This window comes from Dendrobium catenatum, unplaced genomic scaffold (assembly GCF_001605985.2).
Source record: "Dendrobium catenatum unplaced genomic scaffold, ASM160598v2 fragScaff_scaffold_313, whole genome shotgun sequence".
Taxonomy (NCBI): Eukaryota; Viridiplantae; Streptophyta; class Magnoliopsida; order Asparagales; family Orchidaceae; genus Dendrobium; species Dendrobium catenatum.
The window spans coordinates 950,680-976,587 of record NW_021318775.1 but is presented as its reverse complement, the minus strand read 5'-3'; the positions used below and the strand labels follow the sequence as shown (position 1 = coordinate 976,587).

General features: G+C 34.8%; 1 protein-coding gene across 1 annotated transcript in view; it reads left to right on the top strand.

Annotated features, from left to right (window-relative positions):
- Positions 1-25,908, top strand: part of LOC110092698 (protein PIR) — a gene marked incomplete in the record, with an annotated part of 173,885 nt that overhangs the window by 34,768 nt on the left and 113,209 nt on the right. The window contains 3 exon segments of the mRNA XM_028693516.1: positions 2,875-3,070; positions 3,246-3,397; positions 14,491-14,584. Of these exon segments, the coding sequence (XP_028549349.1) occupies positions 2,875-3,070; positions 3,246-3,397; positions 14,491-14,584 (442 nt within the window).

The window sequence follows — 25,908 nt, the reverse complement described above, 5'->3', positions numbered from 1 at the left end:
ATAAAGCAAAAGATTTTATTAAAAAAATTACACATATATACATCCACATGTCCACTTTTTATTGGCGTTCGAACGCAGAGATAGGTATGGTATCCGGACCTAATAATTTTCCCTAAGAAGGATTTCTTATTTGAAAACAAGTCATCAGAGAGATACAATTGCTACGTGCTATTATTAATGTTAAATCCTGTAGACGAAGGGATACTCTCATGGAGCTGTTTTTTTGTGAAGCATAGGTCTTCAGAATAGATATTTGTAAAGAGATAACTGGCTTACTTTCCGTAGAGTATATATTAACGAGAAATTGTTAGACAGTGATTCGAGTCTGAACCGCTTGACCACTTGGGTTTGTATATTTGGAAGCTTGTCTGAGAGCAGACACATGCATATTTATGTTTCAGAGTCACTTCGATGAAATTTTCATCTGCTTGTAGAAGTTACATTTGCGCACGTTGTGTTTGTTCTTAGAGAAGAATACATATTTATGATCATATTCATCAAATGAGGACACTACGGCTGCATACCAAAATGTTGCATTATGCACATGCAAGTTGAAATGGGACACATAAACGAAAGGAAGAGTTGGAGAAATTATAGAAGTGTTGTATTCCTTTTCTCATGGCTTGGTTGGTGTGGACGAATGAACTATCTTCTCCTATAAGTATGGTTTATGAACCATAGATATTATCACAAAAATCATGGGAAATCCATTGGGACCATGCATGCTGATTCTATTTCATATAAGCTCTGTTTAAAATTGCGCAATAAGAGGCGCGCCTCTGCGCAATTTGACCCAAAACCACCGCAAGGCTTACGCAATTCCTCTCCTTGCAGAGGCGTACGCCTCACTTGGACTGAGGCGCGCCTCAGAGGCGCAATTGCTCAATTCTGGCTGAGGCGTACGCCTCAAATATATGCTCAATACCGCTCAGTACATGCTCGGTACCGCTCAGTATATGCTCGGTACCGCTCAGTATATGCTCGGTATAGCTAGGTATTTGCTCGGTACTACTAGGTACATCCTCGGTACCGCTTAGTATATGCTCGGTATAATTAGGTATTTGCTCGGTACTGCTAGGTACATGCTCGGTACCGCTCAGTACCGCTAGGTACATGCTCGGTACCTCTCAGTACCGCTAGGTACATGCTCAGTACTGCTAAGGAACATGCTCGGTACCACTCGGTATCTTCCCATAAAAATAACTTACGAACTTCAAAAATAAATAGAACTTCAAAATTACTCTTACAATAAAATTTTGAAGTTCTTCATGAGTGCATGCTTTGTTCATGAGGGCATGCTTTGATAGAACTTCAAGGTCGAACCCCGCCAGGGGGCAGCGCCCCCTTGGATCCCCGGCAGTCCGGCATATTGTTCATCATCTTTAGTAATAGTTGTTAGTGTTAGTCTACTTCTTCATGAGTGCATGCTTTGATTGGAAGATATTGGACTCTATAGTAGAGGAGGAAGGAGTGAGAAGATTCCCTTGAAGACCCATTTAGTGATGGGTCATGATTGGATTATATATGTTCTTTCTTAATTATACTTTGGCAGTTCTGATAGACTAATATTTTGTGGTTTTGTACTTTGGGACATGATTTTATTGCATCTATTTTCTTACTTTCCCCTAATTTTAATTGTCATTTAGATGTTTTTATTGTAAGATATATATAAATAAAATTGGTAGCTTTTATTGATTAAATGAAAAAAAATTCTTTAGGAGTATTTAGGGATATTATGTGAGTAGAAGTTATCTTGATGATTTCTCAAGGTAAATTTTACAAAATTGTAATTAGGTCAGCTATGTTGTGTACAGCCAAGTGTTGGGTGTTAAATAGGTCGTTGATGGCTAAGTTAATGATGGCAGAATGAAACGATAAGATGGGCGTTATCATAGCATATTAGGAATGATAAATAAAAAAATGATTATATTAATGGATTGTTGGAATAGCAGCTATGAGGTAGTTGAAAGTATGCTTAGGTGATTTAACATGTAAAACAAATGGTTATAAGGTTGATAAAATTAGTGCTGAAGGCTTAGAAAGAAAAAAAATAGCCATGGTAACTTGGATGGAAAGTTGTTCAAAAACATTGGTAAGGAATAGTTTTGCACCATATGTAACACTACAATAATGAATAAAAAGGAGGATTCATAAAACCAATTACACAGTTGAAATAAGGCTAATGAGGAGGATTTAAAAATCAAAATGTATAGATGCACATACCCTATACAAGAGACAACTTGAAATAGGCTGACTATGTTTAATAGATCCGAGTATTGGGTATTAATTAAGTTATTGATGTCTAAGATGGATGTTTACCATACCATGCAGTTGAATATATATTTAAGTGGTTTGGATATCTACAACAAAGAGTGAAAGTGTACCCATTTGGCGGGTAGATAAAATGTGTTGAAGGATTAGGAAGAAAAATGATAAACCAAAGGTAAAATTTTTGGAAGTTGTTTAAAAAAGATTTTTAAGGAATGGTTTTTTCAAACATGCCTACATGCCTCCGGCCATCCCTATATGTGATGAACTTTGGTTTTTCTGTTAAACTTCAGAGTTTTAAAACTTAAAAAAAAAGAAAAAAAAGCAAGTCAACTTTCATTTGAGTAATCTACCACCCAGAAATTTAATTGCTTGTTCTTGAATAGTAACTCTTTCCATTTTCTGTTTGCACATGATCCAGTTCTAGGTTGCATGCATATCAGCCACTCTGTATGAAGAAGTGTATTACCGCTTTTAATGGTTTAGAGTTCATTTATTTGTACTTTGAATATTTTTTGGCTTGTTAGACTAATTTGTGTATTTTATTACATGCCTTAATAATGCAAGATCCATCCATTGCAATACATTTCCTTAACTATAATGCAGTGTCGAAGACATCCTACAAGTTCTTATTGTGTTTTGTGTCGAATCGTTAGAGTTAGATTTTGCACTACTATTTCCAGAGCGCCACATGCTACTTCGTGTTTTGCCTGTTCTTGTTGTTTTAGCTACCTCGTCTGAGAAGGATGCAGATTCACTGTATCGAAGAGTGAAAATCAACCGCCTGATCAGTATCTTCAAGGTTTGGATTATTTTACTTAGTCTGGTTTGTCTATGTTTGTACTAACAATGCATTTAAAAACCAAAAAAAAAAAAAGTATTTAAAAACCAACTACTCTTGTTGGTATGATTTGTTGTTTACTTTTTGGATGTAATATTCTAATACATTTTTGTTTGTTTGTTGCTTGTACTTGCAGAATGACCCAGTGATACCTGCATTCCCTGATCTTCATCTTTCTCCAGTTGCAATCATGAAAGAGTTATCTATGTACTTCCCCAGTTTTTCCAGCCAGACACGTTTCCTTACTCTTCCGGCACCACATGAAATACTTCCTCGTGAATTGCAAGAATATCCTTCTCAAATCTATCATTGTTTTTTGGACTGAAAGCTTGGAAATCCTTATTGAAAAAGAAAGAACAAGTTTCAAAATTATAGGTTGCAGGAAAAAAATAAAAACATAAAATAACATTAACAGTAAAGTAGAATTTGAGTCAAACTATAGAAAAATAAAGATCAGAAGGAATATCAGGGTGAGACAAATCCATCTCCTCCTGGCCTGAGTACATACAAAAGTAAGGCAGAGAAAAGATATTGAAAAATAGACATATTTTCTTCTTAGTAATCTTGGTAAAGTATCTATTATTTCTCTTCTTCCATATTAGCCAAAGAGTAGAAATAAAATATCCGGATCTTTATCGTCTCTTTGATAGGTTAATCTCTTCATGAGAAAATGGTGGGTCAAACTAAATGTTGGAGTATATCTCCAAAAGATGAAATGATCAACGTCTACCCAAATGATCAAAACTTTTAGTTATTTTCTTAATGTCACATGTATCAGGGTAGCATTTTTGTTTTGGTTATTTCAAATTTGAACATTTAGGCAATATGAATATGTTTTCAGAAGCACTTCTCTTTACCTCTTATTTTTTGTTTTTTGTTTTTGTTTTTCAGGGAAAATCCTCATTGATAGAATAAAGGTGATATTAAAAAACAAGTACAAGAGAAAATAGAGAAACAATGGCATTCTAAAATGATAAATTTAAGAATAACTAGAATGAAACTCAAGAAGTTTTTTTGGGAAGGAATTCTACAAAATTTGTTTGATGTTAATGTTCTTATTCTTTCAACATTATTGATCCAAAACTAAGTAAAGTTGATAATGTTAAACCATTGGATTGATGGACCGGTTGAGCCTGTGGCCCCACTAGTGTGTGCGACGAGCAAGGGAGGGGGGGGGGGGGGCTTCAAGGGGATTAATTTTACTTTTAATTACTTATCATTAAAAACTAAAATTGCGGGAGAATTAGGAAGGTTTATTTAGCGAAAGAGGGTTGATTTGAATTCAGACATGGGAGGGAATTAGGAAGGTTTTTTTAGGGAAAGAGGGATGATTTGAATTCAAATTTGGGAGGGAATTAGAAAGATTTATTTAAGGAAAGAAGGCTGATTTGAATTCAGATTTGGAAGAGAAATAGGAAGGGTTATTTAGAATTAATTAGATTTTTTATTTTCATTACGTGAGTTATGTTTTGCTATAGTTTTCTTTGGAGTTGTTCCTAGCGGTGCTTTGGGCAAGGTAGAGTCGATCTACCTATAGAATAGTAGATCAATTTGTATCTTTGTTTGTTGTGCCGATATCTCCTTCTTTCTCGCTGATTTCTGCTGCTCTTTCTCTTTGGGAGGGATGATATAAATGTAAGAAAAGAAGTCACCCTCAAAACCTCTGAAGCCATTCTTGATATATGCATTTCTCTAGGTAGATAAAATTAAGTCAAGTTATCACTCAGGGGTAGATATGCTAAAAATATCATATAGCCTCCCCAAAATATATGAGATAACACTACATTCAAAGGAAATATGGAAATTATTTTCCACTTTATATTGATGTATGTTTTTTTGCTGACGATATTCTTCTTTTGATAAATCTGGAGAGGGAGTTGAAGGAAATTTTGAATTACGGAGGTCAACCTTAGTGTCTAAAGATTTTCATTTGAGTATGGGATGTAAAAATGCATCGGTAGGGGAGCGTTCCGCCTTAGAGGGAAGCACCCGCGCAAGCAGGTGTGGACGAAGCGGAAGCGAGAATGTCGGCTTGAGTAACGCAAACATTGGTGAGAATCCAATGCCCCGAAAACCTAAGGGTTCCTCCGCAAGGTTCGTCCACGGAGGGTGAGTCTGCATAGAGTATAATTTTAGTAGCAATCTAGTCATTAAAAAGAGTACACATTTTAAATATCTCAAGTCTATTATTTAAAGCGATGGTGAAATAGATTTAAATTGGATGATTGAAGTGGAGGAAGACATTGGGCCTATTATATGATATAAAAGTACCTCTCAAACTTAAGAAAAAAATATGTAAGATGCTGGTGAGAACTACAATGTTTTACGTCATAGAATGTTGGCCATTAAAACAAAAGCATAAAATTAAGTGTTGCAGAGTTGAGGATGCTCAAGTGGATGAGTGACTTTACACTTAGAGACAAATTGCAAAACGAGTATATTAATGAAAGGGTTGGAGTAGCTCCAATGATAGATAAGATTAGAGAGAGTTGCCTTAGATGGTTTTGTAACATAAAGGCTTGATATTGTTATTTTTGTTGTTGTTTTATAAGATGATAAGGAATAATCCCTTTCCATAAACCATGCCAACCAAGACCAATAGTAAGATGAAGTAAGAAAATTATTATAGTTCCTGCCACATGTGAAATATCATTGAATTGCTTAGCAAATGAAGAGTCGCTAATCCAATTGTTTATTTAATTTTTAATGCTCGTAGCATCATGAATTTTCCAATCGATGTAAAGATGAAAACTATAGAAACATCTCTGGTAAAATTATAGCAAAGAGGGACATTGCAAGATTAGAAATCCAAGGAAGTCATGTTGCTACAATACTAGTTTTGAGTTATTGAACCACCAAAAGAATATTTCTTTTGTTGAATTGACTTTTAAAAATGAAGAGAAAAAGATCAATGCCAAGTATCCCATTAACAATGATATGAGAAGTTGCATGGGAGAGAGGATCCATGATCCATGTGATAAATCTAGGGGAATAAAAAAGTCTTATAATGGTATTATATAGAAAATTTCTGTTGCACCTATCAAGTGCCTTATCAAAATCCACTTTGATTATTAATTTCTCATTCTTTTGCTTGATACTAGAATGAATCAATTCATGTCTATCTGCAATACACTCAATAGTTCTCCAACAATAAAAGCGCCTTGAGAGTTTCCAATTTGGGCAATAAATATTTTTAGTTTCTTAGCAAGCACTTAAGTGAAAATATAGAATGCACCATTGAGGGGAGTAGTAGGTCTATAGTTCTTAAGAAGTTCATTATCATCTTTTATAAGAATCAGGCAACTGAAAGCTAAACTGAAACTAAAAGTAGAGGTTTGTCTAAATATATATTCAAACTTAGTGAGGCTGTCAATTTAAAGCAGGGACTGGTAAAGAATTTGACAATGGGTGCACTGACAGAATTTGATGGGATACAAGGCAAATCATCTTGGTGGGGATTGGCACTTAAAGAAAGGAAGGGTTATCGAGTTTTTTTGGGTTTAGCTATTTGAGAATATCTGGCTCGACGCATAAGCCATGTGATGAGCATTATGCAAAATAAGGGTTCACAGGTTCAGTTGAGGAGAGAAGAATGTAGAATATGCTGTGGAATTGAGTGTGAAAAAGGAAAGTACGTTAAATGAATTTGGTAATTTGCGGAGGTTTTTGGATTGGGATAGTATGTTAGGACCTTTTAAAATCATTGAGAAGATTGGAAATGTTGCTTACAGACTTGCTCTTCCAGATGACATGCTAGATATATATAATATTTTTCATGTGTCATTGCTAAGGAAATGGGTTACAGATGCCATGACCATCAGAGAATTTCACATGATGAAATTGAGCTACAGAAAAATCTGACTTACATTGAAGAATTAGAAAGTATACTAGATTTTGATACTAAGCAGCTCAGAAAGTATACTAGATTTTTTATTCGAAATCTATTTTTTTGTTAATTAGAAGTATATATAAATTAATCTAATTGTATAATTTAATTGAATATGTATAACTATTAAATCTAAATTAATTAACTATTAATAGTTAATAAACTTTCAATTTTTTACTTTAGCTTACCACTTACCTAAGCATGCGTTGGGCTGATTACTGGAAGTGGAATCCCACAACTGAGAATTATTTGGGAAATGCTGTAGTGGAATGCAGTAAATTATAATAGTATATAATTTAAGTTAAAAGCTATGATGCACCGACACTTCTCCTCAAAGAGGCGTGCAGTGTCCGACACCGTGTCCGACGTGACACTCGTCCGACACTCCTCCGACACGTGTCGGACACGCCGAAAACGTGTCCGATTAAAAAAATATTAAAAACAAATTGGACACGCGTGTCCGACACGCGTATCTTAAATATTTTATAATTTTTTTTTTAAAATATAATTTCTTATATTTGGCGATATTTAAACTAAATTTCTTATTTCCTATCCACAACACCAAATCAATATCTGCATTTAATACACATTCATCGAATATTCTCATTTTTATTTCTCTTTGGCAGTGAAGGTATTTTCATCTCCTCTCTTTTTGCATAATTACAAATCTTTTTGGCATCTATCTAATCCCCCTTACCTTGGTAATCCCCCATACTAAGTCAAACATCTACAACAATATCCACAGCAACCCTATACTATAATTCAGCAAACAGCAGCCTCGACTATAATCTTAGGCTGTAATTTCAGCAATAACAACCTACTTTCAGCAATAGCATGCTATCGCACTACACAAATTTAAGATATTACTCACCAAATTCTGAATTCAGCAACTACCAACTGTTTCATATACCTGAATATCAACAAATATCAACATGTTCATTGCAACAACACTAAATTCCAGCAGCAGTACTGAATTCAGCCCATAACTATAGCATCTATCTAATCCCCCTTACCTTGGTTTGCTGAAATTCTCCCCCACAACAGCTTGCATGAGTTCTGTCCAGCATTACTTGCTCCCTCTTAGCTCACAATTTTCTACTTATGGCCAGCAAAAATCCTTCCTCCATCACCCAAGCACGCAACCAGTAGCTGACCCTTAGAGTGACGGATGGGAGGAAAAGGCTTGTTTTAACTGATTTTCTTATACTAATATATTATATTAGAATTCCACTCAGATTCCACTCTTACTTTATAATACAAGTACATCCACTAAGACATTTTCCTGTATTGTTAGCGGTTGGATGGAGTAAGGAATTCATTAGCCGATGCATGTAAGCCTTAGTGGGATTTTCTGGCAATAGACTAAAATAAATTAACTATTAATTAAATTAATACTTAGTATGACTTAGTATGGCATTACTACTACGTTAACTGTTATTTTATTAATAAACAAATATTAATTTAATAGCTATACAAATATTTTGCTTACATTTATTTTGAGTATTTTAGGTATTATAATTATAAAGAGAGAAAATGATTTTATAGAATGAGAAAGAGTGCATTTGAGATTGTATACAAGAGGAAAAGAAGATAAAGTTTAGGAGAACAAATTCCTAGCGAGATGTGATACCCAAACGATGCTATAGGAATTAATACATATTCTATTTAATTGCATTTCATATTTATTATGTTTATAATTATATTTATTTCAGTTTACTCCGGTTTATTCATATATGAATATATATAAACATGTATGAATTTGTTTGTTTATAGATTGATGCCTATAATAGCATATGTCATAAGGGTTAAAAATGATTGCTATTGGGATAGTGAAATAAGTCATATATGGGGGATAAACCCGCACATGTAAATGCGAAAGACCTGACGAGGTAAGTATACACTCTCAATTCTAGAAGTTGGGAATTTGGACTCAACCTTGATGAGAGAACAACTTCACTTCTAAAAGCTAGAAAATTTGGATTCAACCTTGAATTGGAAAGCTACAAGGGTGTAAAAGCTTATATCCATCATATGACTTGTTTAAAAGTTGTTGCACAATTGACAAGATAGAAAATAATGTTATGCATTTCTTATGTTTAGTATGAAATTCTAATGTAGTTTAAATTAATTGATAGTAATGTTGTTCTTATTTCTTATACATTGCTTGTATATTTTATTGAGCATTAGCTCATTAGCAGTGATTGCATTGCAAGAAAGGGGAAGGAGTCTGTAGAACATTAAGGAGGTGACTATCCTTTTTGGTGTACATACATTTATGGTATCCAAGTGAAGGTTGTACAATGACTTTTGGGGTATGTAAGTAAATTTAAAAAGTTTTAGTAAAATTTTGTATTTCTTTTGATTATATGTGAAGTTTAATTGAGGTATATTACGTATTTTCTGTTTAGTAAAAGTTGATATGTTATGAGAGTCTAAATAGATTATTTTTTACTCATCTGATTATGATAGACGTAATTTAGAATGGGTGTCAGTAAGAAGGGACGGGTATATATTTTCCTTCTTTGTTATACTCCAGGTTGACCATAAAGGGGCCAAATTGGGGTGTGACATCACGTGGCTATCCCGCATGCCAGGCACCGAATGACCGCACCCAGTGCCCATGCGACTCTCGTGTGAACTGCTCTTCGTCTACACCTATCCGCTTTGATCAACCGATCGCCTTGCGCGTCTTCCCGATCCCACAACCGACGCAGCCTGCTTCTATACATGTGCTTCGTCCGTCTAGTTGTTCCAAATCCTGTGTTCTTTTCTGCTTGCCATGAGAAAACTGCTTCAAATACTTGTACTTCTCGCTTAGATGGAACAACATTTTTTGCCTGGTTACTCTTTGCCTTATTTTGGGGGATTCGAACTATTTGTCCTTGCTGTTCATGCAAATTGACTCCAACCGACTATCATGATTTAAGCAAGTAAAATAAATTTTTGTTTGTGATGGCTGGCATGGGTGTTGTGGATTTGTTTCATACCTCTTCTCTTGTGACACTTTTGCTATTGTGTGCTGGTGTCCACTCCTTTGCTCTTATTCTTAGCTTCCTGTAATCCTGATGTGGTGGTTATTTCTTTTATCGGCCTCCCATTCTTTGGTCCGACAGATGTTGATTTATTTGAGACCATTATCAAGCATAATCATGGTGCAACTTATTCCCTATCAGTCAATTAAAAATTCAAAATTAAAATGGGTTAATTAAGTGCATTAGAGCATAACTAAAAATTTGAAGAGTGACTGATGTAGAACGGAATTGATGGCAGCCACCCAAAAAAAGAAGTTATCCAAGGTTCCTGTGGTGTTTTGAGGGCTTGAGAGGAAGTAGACATCGAGTGGTGGCTCCTTGCTAGAAATTATCCAACAGCACATTTCATTTTCGAACCTTTGGACAGCAAATAGAAAATCTGGGACAGCAATTTCAGAAAGTTCTGGATGGCAACGGTGGCTTCTGAGGACGTTGGACAGCAAGAGGGCAACTCTGACTTTGCAGGACAGCAGTCTCCTAGCATTAGGAGGGCTGGAACAGCAAAGGTCCTGGTTGGAAAATTTCTGGCCAGCAAACTTGGGGGTGCAGGAAACCCCAAACCGGGTGAAGAGGAGGAGGAATTGGGAGACGATGATCCTAGCAAAGCTGCTGGGTAGGAGGTGGAGGATTTGGGATTATTTCCACTTGATGGGGCTGATTTTGTGGCCAAATTAATGAGGTTTGAATTGTTTCCTAAGTGGAGATTTTGGGATTTAGGAAACAATTTCCTAATCCCACCCAGAGGGGCCGGTGGCAATCAAGCATGGAGAGAATTGATGAGGTGGATTGATAGCTTCTTAATTTGGGTATTGGGAATAGGAAAGGTTTTAATTAAATCCTTTTTGAATTTCAAATTCAAATTGAACTTAATTCAAGAACTTTCCTAAAATAGGTTTCATTAAATTAGGAAAGAAATTTATAAATTCAAATTTCTTTGAATTTATAAATTAAATCTTCCCAATTTAAGAGTGGACACTTATGGAAAGGATTCAATGTGTGATTTGAATTTTGGAGGGAGAATATAGGAGAGAGGAGGGCCGGCCATATGGGGAGTGGACATGGGTGTCTAGGTTCAAGGTGTGTGGGCCATATGCATTAATTTGGGGATTGGAATTAAATCTGAATTTAATTTCAGATTTAATGTAATTGGGAGGTTTTCTAATTAAGGATTATCAAAAAGAAAAGCCTTTGAAATTCAAATAAAGAATTGATTTCAAATAAAGATACTTTCCAAATTGATATGAGCTATTTTAGGAAGGTAATAGAAGGGAGGTTTGAATTTTGAAATTCAAAATTCATGGAGGGAGTTTGGAAGGGGCGGTCAGCGGTTAGGGGCCAATGGGAGGCCGGCGGCTATGGCTTGGCTAGGTGGTGGTGGAGCTAGGGCCGGTTTGGTGGAAGTAGGGAGAGAATGAACACAAGTGCAAATTTTTTTTTCTTAATAATTCATCATCTATTTCATACAAGAGCAAGTGCCTCTATATATAGGCCTTAAAAGAAAATGAAAAGACAACTTTGCCCCTTGGGCTTACATAAGACAAGACCCTTAAATACGGGTAAAAACGAAAATTGCATAATAAAAATAAAAATTACAAATAAAATTTAAGATAATGTAGGACGATCAGGACCGTCGATCTTCAGCTCCTCAGATAGGCATGGACGGTTGGATGTTCGCATTAGTGACTTTGGTTAAAATTGCATATTTGATTAATCAAAATGTGAAGACAGGAAAAAAAATGTTTACACTAATCCTCCTAGTACAACTGACACCAAATTAACACGAAACTTGTAAAACTAAAACACCAATTCTCAAATTCTCAAAACTTTCCAAAAAAACTCCAAATCCTGTGCAAACTCCAAGGCACCTGTGCAAGCTACAAAACTTTTAAAAATGCTCCAAAGCAACGTGAACTCCCACAAATAAACAACCAAGAAAATCAGTACTATAAATCAAAATTGCAGTGCTGGAAAATAAAAGGTAGAGTACTGTAAACTAAATTGCAGTGCAAGAAAAGAAAAACAATATACTGTAAGTGCAAGAAAAAGAACCAGTACTGTAAGAAAAATTACAGTGCTAAACTGAAACTAAAGAACATTACTAAAGCAGGAAAAGAAACCACTGTAACAGAAACATTAGTGTCGGGCTGATTAATAATTGAAAATCAAAGTCTAGTGTTAGACTAGTAAATATCTACAAATCAAATTACCTACTGTACAATCTACCTAAATAGAAAGGCAACTCGTAAGCAAAACCATAAGACCTGTCCAAAATTGAAATAACTGGGCGACCTTGTTTATAGAGCTAGGTTGTAAGACCTACCTAACAGACAACTTCTAAATGAATTTGTAAGACCCGCCTCAAAACTAAATCTACAGGCATCTTCTAAGGGAAGCTATTAGCCATATTTGAGAGTCTTCTAAGAGAAGTATTAAACTCTCGTCAAAACAATAAGGAAACTTTCAATGAAAGCCGTAAGACCTATCCAAATAATTGGGCTACTTGTAAGTGAAGCAGTAAGACCCACTTCTTAAACAAATTTCAAGCCACTTCTAAATGCAGAAGTTGTAAGATCTACCCAAATAGTCAGACAATTTCCAGTAGAAGTTGTGAAACCTATTTTTTGGGGAACTCCTAAAATAAGTATTAGATCCCCAACCAGAACTGTAAGTCATTTATAAATGCAGAAGCCGTAAGACCTACCCAAATAACCAGACAGTTTTCAATAGAAGTCGTAAGAGCTATTCTTTGAGGAACTTCTAAAAGAAGTATCAAACCTACAATTAAAACTAATAATGGGCTACTTAGCTTATAGAGCTAGGTTGTACGACCGACATTCAAGTTACTTTTAAATGCAGAAGCCTTAAAACCTACCAAAATAATCATGTATCTTCTAAGGGAAGTTGTAAGACCTGCTATTTTAGAAACTTTTACAAGAAGTAATGAACCTTTAACAAAACATGTGGGCTACTTTCAACGAAAGCAGTAAGACCCATTTTTTAAATCTTGGGCTACTTTCAATAAAAGCAGTAAGACCCACGTTTTAAATCTTGGGCTATTTTCAATGAAAGTAGTAAGAGTCACTTCTTAGATAAACTGGGTTACTTCTAATAGAAGCTGTAAGCCCCGAATCAATTCAATTAATCATGTAACTTCTAAATGAAGTCCTAAATCTCAAACTAAATTTACTACTGATATTCTAATAGATGTAAGTCCAAAACCAACTTTTAAAACTACAACCTATCTCTAACAACTTCAGTTTACTCGGGACCCTTGAGAGGAGGCAACTCATGACTGCTAATCAGATTCTTTAGACATTATGATCAATGATCACTAATATTAAAGGTAGATGATATTTTGGCTTTTATAAAATGAGAAATATTGTTATTCTTTCTCATCAAAAGTCAGTGTTATTCTAAAAGAAGAGAAATATTAACTCCAATCCCATGAAATTTTTTTGGTCTGCAAAAACAAAAGAGAAACTTCTGTTAGCATAATTTCTCTTCCACAAGTAGCTTCTGTTTGTACAATCAATTATGTTAATGACCCAATTTAGAATCCAAATGAAGGAAAAGTAGTATAGAGGGTTTGATGATAAAACTGGATTATATCCTCCTACCTTTAGAAAGGAATTTAGCTTTTCGGAGAAGCATGCTTTCTTTGAATTTTATCAGTAATAAGATTTCAAAGAACTTTTTGCATTGCCTTAGAGTCTAGAGGAAGGCCCACGTTTTTGAAAGGGAGTCTAAAGGGAGCAACCCAGAACATTGCAATTAAAATTTCTTCATTATGACAACATCCAAGATAAATTAATGAAGATCGTAAGATGTTAAGGATGTTACCTGAAATTCTTGAAAGAGGAGCAAAAATTTTGAAGTGCCCAAACCTGAGCTTAGTAGTCATACTTTTCCCTCATTTACTTTTCCTTCGATGTATCTGCCTTTTGTAAGTTGTCTATAGATGCTTATATGTATATCAAATAGAGTTCCATCTATATACACAAATAAATATCCCCGTCTTCTCCATTGTGGGTATAAAATAGCCTAACCTTTACCATTAATTTTTTTTCAGCTTTTTTGGTTATAAATTTAGTTACATATAATGCTTTGAAAGGAAAATTTATGATAAAATACATGTCCATACTGAATAAGAATTAGAATCGTTGGGCTCTGTCTGCTCAAATTTCAACCCTAATTTGATTTTTTGCAAGATTTGATTCTTTATTATATTCCACATGACTTTTAAAGCTTAAATGGTTTTTAGAAATAATAGCAATAAGATATTCGGTTTACTATTTCGTCATTTTTATGATATGCATTTTCCATGGTGATTTTTTTTTCTCATTCAGCATACTTAACTACTTACCTTTCTTGATGTGTCATTTGTGTCTTTCCTAGCTCTTCCAGTCAACTATTGTTAATTTTAGGTTTTTTAATATTTGTGTCCAGTACCTTGACTATTTTACTTATCAGAGACATTATTTAATTGTAAATTACATTGGAACTATTAGAGCTGAGCATGATGATTTCTCTGTTCGCTTTGCCTCGGCAATCAATCAGGTAATTATTTTATCTCAGGAAGGGTTATGTCCTGTTTATGTCCTCTAACATTCAAATTGTCGGAGAGAAATATATTTGTTGTATATTATAAACTGAATGCAAATACATATTTATGGATAAATGTTAAGAATAGAATAGATAAACAATATGGAGGACAATATATTACAGTAATCAAAATACATATTTTTTATCTAGCACTTTCTTACGATAGCACTATCCCTCAAGATGGAATACATATATAAATTTGATCTTCATTGTTACCAAAATTGGCCAAACTATGATGCTTTAAAACCTTTGTATGTAAAGTAGCTGCTTGTTCTTCACGGGAGACGTGTGGAATGATTATCTCATTTGGTAGAATTGTATTTGCAAGATGATGTACCATGGTGTATACTTTTTGTTGTTGATATTCTTCTTGTTGACAATACTAGAGAGAGAGTTAAAGGCAAACATGAATTACGGAGTTTAATAGAGTCTAAAGGTTTTCATTTGAGTATATCTAAAATCGAATACCTGAGGGTAATTTTAGTAGTAATAAGGGGATTGTGACTTTGGGCGATCAAGTGATTCATAAGAGCACACATTTTAGATATCTCGAGTCCATTTTCCATTGTGATGGTGAAATAGATGGGAATATAATCAAGTTGGATGGTTGAAGTGGAGGAATTCATCAGGCCTATTGTGTGATAGAAAAGTACTTCTCAAACTTAAGGGAAAATCCCATAAGATGGTGGTGAGACCTGCAATTCTTTATGGCATAAAATGTTGGCCATTACTAGGGAAGCATACAATTAAGTGTTGCATAGATGATGATGCTTAGGTGTGTCCCGACTCGACCCGAAGGCTCATATTAACGAGGTTGGAACATAAGGTCGTACGGTTGATTTAAAATTTCAATTAATCTAAAACTATCTCAAATAAACTGAAATAACCATTGAAAAATCTCAAAATATTTTAAGATAACTGATATAAATATCTTTCACTTGGAGCGTCTCACATACGGTACACATTTTCACATATTCTACTCATTTTAAATTAATTGAAATATACCCATGAATGTTAGAGTAATTAAGAGTAAGCCACAACTCAGTGAGTAAAATATACTTCTAAATTATAATAATGCAAGGTATGAAGAATAATATGGATGCTTAAACTAATTCCATTAAATTTCTTTTTATCATGATTATCAATATTATGCAAATAACCTAGCTTTATCTTTTCTACAAGTAATACAACTGTCACAGGAGACACTGTAGGTACTCATTTTCTATAATTTTTTTCATTTACGTGCATGGGCACATTGCATACCTAAACAGTATCATAAGAGGGTGTGCTACATTAGTCAACATGCTCATGCAAGCATATTTATCTAGCCATTTTATTCTTATAACATTCATTAACTTTATATGATAATGTGAAACATAACATATTAATTTCATATGATTCAAACTAATCAATCGCTAGATATGAAAAAGATAAAATATGATTTAGCTAACAACAAAAACTTATTAACAAGTATTATTATCTTTCAAAGCATCTAATTGAAAAGAGAACAATATCATTACTGTAATTAAAGAAACATGAGTACTCACCTTGATGCGGATTTTTTAAAAGTTTTGGTCTTACTCTTTACTCTGATGATGATAGATTTAATAAATATATAAAGACTTCGTCGTTAAAATTTAATTGACATATATAATTTAATTAATTTCTAAAAAACTTTCTATATTTAATATATTCTCCATTTAATTAACTAATAATTACTAATAAAATTTCATTATCTTTTTTTTTAATATTAACTTTATATTTTTTAAATATTAAATTTGTATTGATTAAAATTACATTTTCTAATAAAAAAAATAATATTTACCTCTCATTCAAACTCCTCTTCATAGCTCTCTTGCTCCAAACATGACTCCTCTCTTTCACGATTGCCACAGGTTGATGCCTTCTCCCTCTCACTCGATTTTAAAGGGACTAAACAATCCACCCTTCAGCTTTTGCGACACCAAACGACAGATCACCTCGGCCTCATTGTCATCAAGAGGCTCACTCAGTCATATTTCGCGATTCGAAGCGAGGGACCACTCCATCTTCTCATTAGTTTCATCCTCCACCTTCGTCTCTGTGATTTATATGGTTGGAAAGACTTACAGATTGAAACGAACCTCCCTTTCATCTCCCGACGCCAAATGCCAAATGAGGAATGACCCTAACCCTTCGACTTCCACGACACCAAAGCTAAGAGTGAGCTCTTCATCTTCTTCCACTTCACGTGATCCAGATCATTCAATTTTTGCGATTCCAGGTGATCGAATTGACATCGAGCTTCTTCTTCATCTTCTTCCACTTCACGTGATCCAGATCCTTCAACTTCCTCTTCTCCTTCGACCTCATGGGATGGATTTGGGATATTACAATGTTGATGAGTGGCTTTACTCTTAGAGATAGAATGCAAATCAAGCATATATGTGAGAAGGTTGGAGTAGCTCCAGTGACAAATAAGATTAGAGAATGTCTCCTTAAATGATTTGGTCATATAAAATGTCGGCCCATTGATGACCCAGTTGTGAGAGTAGATATATTAGATTTGACCATTGTTAAGAGAGGTAGAGGTAGATATAAAAAGACTTGGTTAGAAAATATTTGAAATGATTTTTTTTTTAGATTTAAATGAGAATTTAACTCTTAACAAGACATAATGGAGAAAATAGATTGATGTAGCCAACCCCACGTAATGGGATAAAGACTTGATGTTGTTGTTGTTGTATTATTTGTGATGGAGTGACAATCTACTTCAACATGCTTATTTAGATAGGATTGCTTGCGATGTAGTTGGATGCTTGATTATCATAGCTAAGAATCATAGAAAAGTTGAATTTTTCTACTAGTGAATTTTAATCCACATCATTTTACAAACAAAATGAGCACTGTATTTGTATTCAACACTCGGCTTAGGTACAACAGTTTACTTATTACTTTTCCAGGTCATGAGATCTTCACCTACAAGGAAAATTAATTGAACTAAACTTTCGACTGCCAACAAATCAAATATAGTCAGTATTAGAATAGGCCTTAATCCTTGAATTATTTTATTTCTAATAGACTAGACCTTTTCTTAGGAGTTTTTTGATATCTTAAAATTCTTCAAACAACATCTCAATGCTTATTCTATGAGTTTTACATATGCCAACTGACCACACCAATATCAAATGATATATTCAATTACGTGATAGTCAGTAGATAAGCTTGCCAACTAGATGGTGATAACAAGAAGCATTCAAAACTTATATCCATTTTTCTATCCGTAGCAGGCTTCCAATTAGGTTTGAGTAGTGCTTCTTGGTATGCCACAGAAATTCAAACAATAAACAAAGACAATGCAAACTGATAGAAGGAAGGAAAGAGGTGATCTAATGAAAAAATAGAGTAGTGGATGGCTAGGATTTGGCTTTTACCTTAGTAAAGAGCAATAAGAAGATGTTGATGTAAGGCTTAGTGGTAGTTAGATGCTCAACCACAGTAACTGAGATGGAGGGATGTGATGCAGAAGGAGATGATTGAGATATGTGAGTATAAACTTTTAAGGAGTAGACTTTGGCATTAACGATGATGGAGGAGATAGAGGGTTTTTGGTAGGAGATGAAATGCGGAAGAAATCAAGAGAGTTATTGTGAAAGCTAACTTTGATAGAGACAGTATTCCTGTGGAACAATTAGAGTACTTATAACCTTTTTGAATATTGAAATGATCCTATTGAATAGCTCAAGGAGAAGAGAGTTTGATCTACATGAAGATAATGAGAAAAACACACATAATCAAAGAGGCGAGGGGTTCAATGGTTGATGGTGATGAAGAAGTAGAGCGTAGTTTCACCTAAAACACATGATTAATTATAACATGCTAGAGTATAATGCATATGAAATTTTAAGGTGTGAGCAATATAGAGAAGATCAAGATGCTTGAGTCGAACAGTTCCATTTTCTTGAGATGCATGTGCACATGATTGATCTATATATCATTTTTTGGCCCAAAAGGAGTGAAAAGAAAATTGTATATATTTACAAATATTATTTTTTGGCCCAAAAGGAGTGAAAAGAATTATAGGCCAGGACTCTACAAATAAATCATGTAAACCTAGTATGCTCATTAATGGATATGAAATAGCAATAATCTAGACATGTAAGCACTGGTTTGGATTCCCATATGTTTGAGTGAATCAAGTGGAAAATTGTACTATAAGATGAAGAGGGAGACATAGGGAAGAAAACTCGATAATGTTTTCTAAATTCTTGGACTTTACAATCAAATTTTGAAACATGTAATGTCACATATGTCAGCTTTGAAAATGGCGAGGAGGGTGAAATAAACAATAGTGCCACCGATACGAGGAAATTGATGATAGGGTAGATAAGTTGCATCAATGAGATAATATATATTGACTAACTTCAATTTCTCCATCAATCATCTTCTTCGTGTTGAGACCCTGAAAAGTAGCTAGAAGGATAAATTGTTTACAGCTATGAGTTTTAGTTAGATAATATATAAAAGATATTAACAAGAGGCTATATGAGACGATTAAGCATTGTCTAATATTAATGAAGATGAGAGATAAGCAGGCTATTTTCTAGACACTAGAGAGGGGGATAAATAGGAGAGATTGCTTAGATGTTAGAGCATAAATGATTATATATTTACATTTAATTAATATCCTTACCATATTCATCTTAAATATCATCTAACACATGTTAAGTAAAGTTGAAAGTATGTATAAGTGCTTCAGGAATAGTTTCTATGCAGATAAAAAAAATACTTTTCTTAGAAAATGATATTCAATAAAAGTGGATGATATATTTTGCTAAACTTTTTAATGAAGATTGTAAGAATAAGATTGACTGTAGTGACTTTAGCACCCTAAATGAAAATAAAGAATATGTTTTTATCGGCATATTAGTAAAACCGAAGTTAGAGAGGCTTTAAAGAAAATGAAGGGTGGTAAAGCTGTTGGACCTGATGATATTCCAATAGAGGTGTGGAAATGCTTAGGAGATGAAGGAATTTCTTGGCTTACTAAACTTTTTAATACTATTTTGAAGACTAAAAAGATGCCAGATGAGTGGAGAATGAGTGTGTTAATTCATATTTTTAAGAATAAAGGTGATGCACAAGGTTGTGGGAATTATAGAGGAATTAACTTAATGTGTCATACTTTAAAACTATGGGAGCGAGTTATGGAGCAGAGGTTGCGGCGTGATACTAATGTTTCTCAAAATCAATTTGGATTGATGCCGGGTAGGTCGATTATGGAAGCCATACATTTATTAAGAACTTTGATGGAGAAATATAGAGAAAATAAGGAGGATATACATATGATATTTATTGATTTAGAAAAAAACATATGATAAAGTTCCAAGAGAAGTGCTATGGAGAGTTATTGAAAAGAAAGGAGTTAATAACGCTTATATTCAAATCATTAAAGATATGTATGTAGGAGCTATTACTTGTGTTCAAACACAAGGTGGTTTGACCAATTATTTCCCCATTTCAGTTGGGTTACATTAAGGATCAGCCTTAAGCCCATATCTTTTTGCTTTAGTCATGGATGTTGTCACTAGACATTTGCAAGAGGATGTACCTTGGTGTATGCTTTTTGCTGATGATATTCTTCTTGTTAATAAGACTAGTGAGGGAGTTGAAGGTAAACTTGAATTATGGAGGTCAACCTTAGAGTCTAAAGGTTTTCGCTTGAGTAGATCTAAAATAGAATATATGGAGTGTAATTTTAGTAGTAATAGGCCTAGTGAGGGGATTGTGACTTTGGGCGATAAAGTCATTAATAAGAGTACACGTTTTAGATATCTTGGATCTGTTGTTCAGAGTGATGGTGAAATAAATGGGATATTATAAGCATAATTCAAGTTGGATGGTTGAAGTGGAGGAATGCATCGTGCTTGGTGTGTGATAGAAAAGTACCCCTCAAACTTAAGGGTAAATTTTATAAGATGGTGGTGAGGCCTGCAATGCTTTATGGTGCCGAATGTTGGCCATTAAAAGAGAAGCATAATACTAAATTAAGTGTGACAGAGATAACGATGCTCAGGTGGATGAGTGGCTTTACCCTTAGAGATAGGATACGAAATGAACATATACATGAAAAGGTTGGAGTAGCTCTAGTAGAAGATAAGATTAGATAGAGTCGCCTTAGATGGTTTAGTCACATAAAACGACAGTCTTCCGATGACCTGGTTAGGAGAATAGAGGTATTAGATTTGACTTATGTTAAGAAAGGTAGAGGCAGACCTAAAAAGGCTTGGTTAGAAAATATATGGCCTTTCTTTATTAGATGTAAACAAGAATTTGACTTTTAATAGGACACTATGGAGAAAAAAAGATTCATGTAGGCGACCCCACGTAGTGGGATAAAAGGTTGATGTTGTTGTTGTTGTAGCACAATTACTACTATTATTAGTATAATTGACTAAAATCTAAGAAATAAGTTAATTATTTAATTAATAAAAAAGTATGACCAAATTACAAAAAGGATCACATTTTATACTAAAATATAGAATCATGTTTAATAATTAATTTAAAAAGGAGCGAAAATGGAAGTAGGAAATCTGGTTTGTATGAAACCGTGTCATAAAAATCCAATTTGTGGAGAAATTGAAGGATGAAATCTTCACAAATTCTTTTTGCCCATGATATCCTTTTCCGATTCCGCACCCTTATAATTTCTTTCTCCCATTCCTTACTCGTAATCCGCTAATGTCGTCTGCTCGTGATCAGTTATTCTCAATCAGTGTGATGAATTAAAAATTTGTGCCATGATTCTGCTAAGGAGCATGAGAGACAATGGTTCAAGAGAAGTCATGAAGAGCCTCATATGTCAAGGCGGTCTATATCAGATGCTCCGTCCATGATGATGGGAGAGTGCAGTCATGCAAGAGCAACATATGAACTAGCAATACACTCAAGGTATATGGGGTTCGGAATGTTCGCTGTGCCATCACAATTTGCTATAGGTTTTTTTAGCATGATGGGGGGCAAGGTTCGTCAGAGGAAGGACCATCAAGGCAACTTTGGAATTAGTACGACCTACAATGGGGTAGTAGTGCTCTTGCATATCAGACAAATACTCAAGCATCACAACATGTGCCGCTACATACGTCTGGTATGCAAATCCCGGCATAGATGAATCCATTTGGATTGCCACTCTCCTACACAGCAAGATGAGCTCCTCCAGCAAACTCAACCAACACAAAACATTGCAGCATTCGATGGAAAAGGTAGAAATGTTACGGAGGCCTAATTAGATCCAAGGACAAGCCGCCCACCTGATCGATACACACCAGGGAATGCATCCATACCCAAATGTAAGAAGTAGGGGAGTACATTAACATTATATAATGTATGTTGTGTTTATGTAATCGGACCATACACCTTATTTCTATGATATGAGCTTCTATTTTGTTTGTTTGTTGCAAAGGAAAGAGCTCGTAGGACTTTCGGCAAATCACCGTGGTGAGGTAGGTAAAATGAAATTCTTTTAAATTTAGAAAATTCTCTAAATGCAATCATGTAGAAATGATATCTCTTTTATATGCTACTTGTAATTTCATTTATGGCTAGCATGGTTTTACATAAATGCTCATGATCACATGACACAAAATAAAATTTCTTATATATTGATAGTAGAAAATGGTAAAGCTCATGTTTCTTTTTTTATAAGTATTACATATGTCTTCTTCTACATGCAACATATACATGAGCATCTCTCTTTTCTCATGTAAGTAACAAACATGTAACATCATATGAGAACATACACATGAATGTCATGTTAAAACTTATTTTATGAATAAATAAGGAATGTTTGCATGTGCATGTTTGATGCGGAAGTATCAATGATAAATGAGCTCTTTTGAGCTAATGGTAATGAGGCTCTTTTGAGTCAAATAGTAAAGGGGTTCTTTAGAACCAATTAGTAAAAGAATGACTAATTAAAGTGTACCTGATCAGTATAAATGATACTTCCTAGACGAGTGATGTAAGCAAATTAAAGCAAACACAAAGAGAGAACAACAAGGAGAATCAAATCTTACTGTTATAACTTTAAGACATTACTTAGAGAACAAAATAGGTTAGAGAAAACAACTAACTTTAGAATAGGAAAAAGACAACTTCCAACGACTAACAAAAAAAAAAAACTAACAAAGAAACAATTTTTTTTAAAAAAAAGGCTATCCTCAGAACATCCTACAAGAGGACTCCTCACATGCACCGATTGTAGGAATATATTTTAAAATAAGGTATAGATATGCAAACCAAGGGTCCACCACAGCTAAGGGTATCCAATGTCCTTTCAACTTCTCCAGCAAATGCCACCAAACAACCGTCCACAACTTCACCAAACAGCCAACAACCTCGCTAAAACAGCCAACAAAAAACAGCCAACAACTTCACCAAAAGAACTAGAAGAAAGATACAGGTGGAGTGGAACTTGCGTAGAGAAGAAAGAGATTAGAAGCCGAGACGAAAGAGGAGAAGCTCGCAAGCTTTCCAGAGGGGGGAAAGAAGGTGGACAAAGCTCTCAAGCTTTTCCAAGAAGAACCCGCAGGTCTAGCACTTTGCTCTCAAATATTCACTTCCTTCTCTTCTCAAAATACCTCATATATATAGGCCAAAGAGGGGGAACATAACAGCCAAAAGTTCCCACATTTCCATATAGAAATGAAAAGCCAAGAGTCATTCCCGCAGAAATCCCAAGAGGCACGAAATGAACAAAGCCACGGAACCATCCAGGAACAGCACAAGCCGCGGTTTCAGCACAGGAAACCAGGCGGCAAATCAATTCACGGTCAACAAAGAGATGCCAGAGCAGTAAAGAAGACAGCACCCGAAGAGGCACATCACACCCGAAGCAGCAGTAGACCGAGAGAAAATTCCAGAGAAGAAAAAACAGCTGCAGCAACTCAAATTCAAGAAGAATGTGAAAGATCAAGTTCCACCCACCAAATCTTGCTCCCAACCTTAATTTTATAAATAGACATCAGCTCATAATGAGCTACTTCTCCACTAGATATTAATGAGCTGGCACAACTAAAGTTTTAACAACTTAAGCTCAAACCGAAACATCCAAAGCCCACATGAAACCAGCAAACATCCAAAGGACCAAATGGACCCCCCAAGCCGGCAAACCCAAGGAAGCAAAATCCAAACCTCTTCCTACCATGATCATTGGATTTACCACCATCATTGGATAGCATAAAAAACAAAAAATAGAAAATATAACTAATATTGTTCATAACAAAAAATTAATGCAAAAATCTAAATGCATCAATGAGTGATAAATATTATATTAATATGAAATCATATCATTATGTTATATGTATATGAGGTATCAAATGAGTGATGAATGCTTAAGGAGAAAAGATTGCAAGTTTATGTAGAGAAAGAGAACGTAAATGTTGACTTAGAGGCATTTTCACTTTAGATAATATGTTATGACATGTTGAATGTTATTTATTGAGAAGTAGATGCATGTTGTACTTCTTTCCTTGCCTCAAAATTTAATTGAATGACATTTTATCTACTGAGTTGTGACTCACCCTACTTATGAAACACTTTTCAGGAGAACCCGATAAAAGATAATGGGGATAGACCACCCTTCAGGTACCGTCGTAGAGAGACGACGGGCGACAGATTCTTTCTTTTTGGTTTTTGACATTTTGAATTATAGGGATTCAAGATGATTTGTAAGGGAAGATCTATGAACATCTTTTATGTTTTGAACCTTTATGTTTAAATTGCTATTATTGAATGATAGATGAATAGAAAGAAAAATTTTACTTGGAATTTTATAGTGGCTCTTTCTTATGTGTTGGAGATATTTTGGTTATGTAATGTGAATGTTTTTATTTTTTACTGTCCGAGTTTCGTTCCCGCCTCGCCTATGCGAGCTTATTGGGTCGGGTCGTTACAATTACATAGACACTCTTGATGGTTAAAATAAAAACTACGGTGCAAAAAAATTGAAGCTAACGAAGATAACATTCAGACGAACACATTAATTTACTAATTTTTAAGTAGCATATGCAGTGTGCTTGAAGCTATGTTTTAGTTGAACAACATTTCAAATGAAATTCGAACTCATATTGCAGGTCTTGCCAGTTCTCAACATTGAAGAATTGTTTAGGCTTTTCCTATAAGGTAATGGCTTATTCATTCGATATTTATAAAATCTGATGTAGACAAAGGGGGGGTCAACACGAGTCCAAAATAAATCAAATTTTGGCTTCCCTCGAGTCTAGTGGCTCAATCAAAATTGAGCTGGAATTTTAGCTCATTTATGAATTGGATTTTAGTTCATTAAATGGAACTAAAATATAGCTCATTATTAGCTAAGTTTTAGCTCATATTTATCCTTTATTTTATTGAACTTTTATTTTAGTTTTTAATGTCTTAAAGTTGTCTCTTGGGTTTCCAAAAAGGGTTTTTGGAATCCCAAGTTAAGTGTTTTGTATTCCCATGCATGACTCCTTGGTTTCCTCCATGGTTTCATTGCATTTGCCCCTTGGATTCCGGCCGGCTGCTGGTTTCCCGTGCCTGGGCTCTTTTTCCGTGCGGCCTCCTTGGTTCCGTGCGGCTGCTGCTTCGGTTCCTGCAGCCGCCACTTCGGTTTCTTGGCTTGGGATGTTTTTTAGGTGTTTTAATGTTGTGATGTTTAGGTTCTTGTGTTAGAATTAATGTTTATGTCTTTTTATATTCTCTTCTCATACCTATATATATGAGATGATTTGTAATGTTTGAAGTAAGTTAAATGATAAGTTATTTTTGGAAGTTTTAACCTGCGGGTTGGCTTTGGAAATCCTGCGGGGTCTTTGCACCCGTCTTTCTCATCCCCTCCGGAAATCCTGCGGGCTCTTTCCAACCTTTCTTCTCGGGCTTCTAACCTCTTTCTTCTCTCCGCAAGTGCCACTCCATCTGTATCCCTCTTCTCTAAGTGCAGCAACTTTAGGGTGTCGTCATTTTGTTTGCAAGAGTCGTTTGTATTGGTGTAAGTTTTTTTTTTGTATAGTTTAAATTGAAATGTAAGAGTTTGTTCTTCATTTTTCTCGTCCTTAGTCGTTTTCGTCGGTAGAAGTCCGTATGTCTTTTGTGATCAAGAGATATAGGGTCCCCTATATTTTTTGGTCGCATCAAAAATCCATAATGAACTTGTCAAATCCCGAATACTAACGATGATATAAAATGACATGCTCAATGTCAAGGTGACTGTAGTCAATATCTGGCGGGGAATGACTGCTGTCTCTGTGGTGTTTTATCTC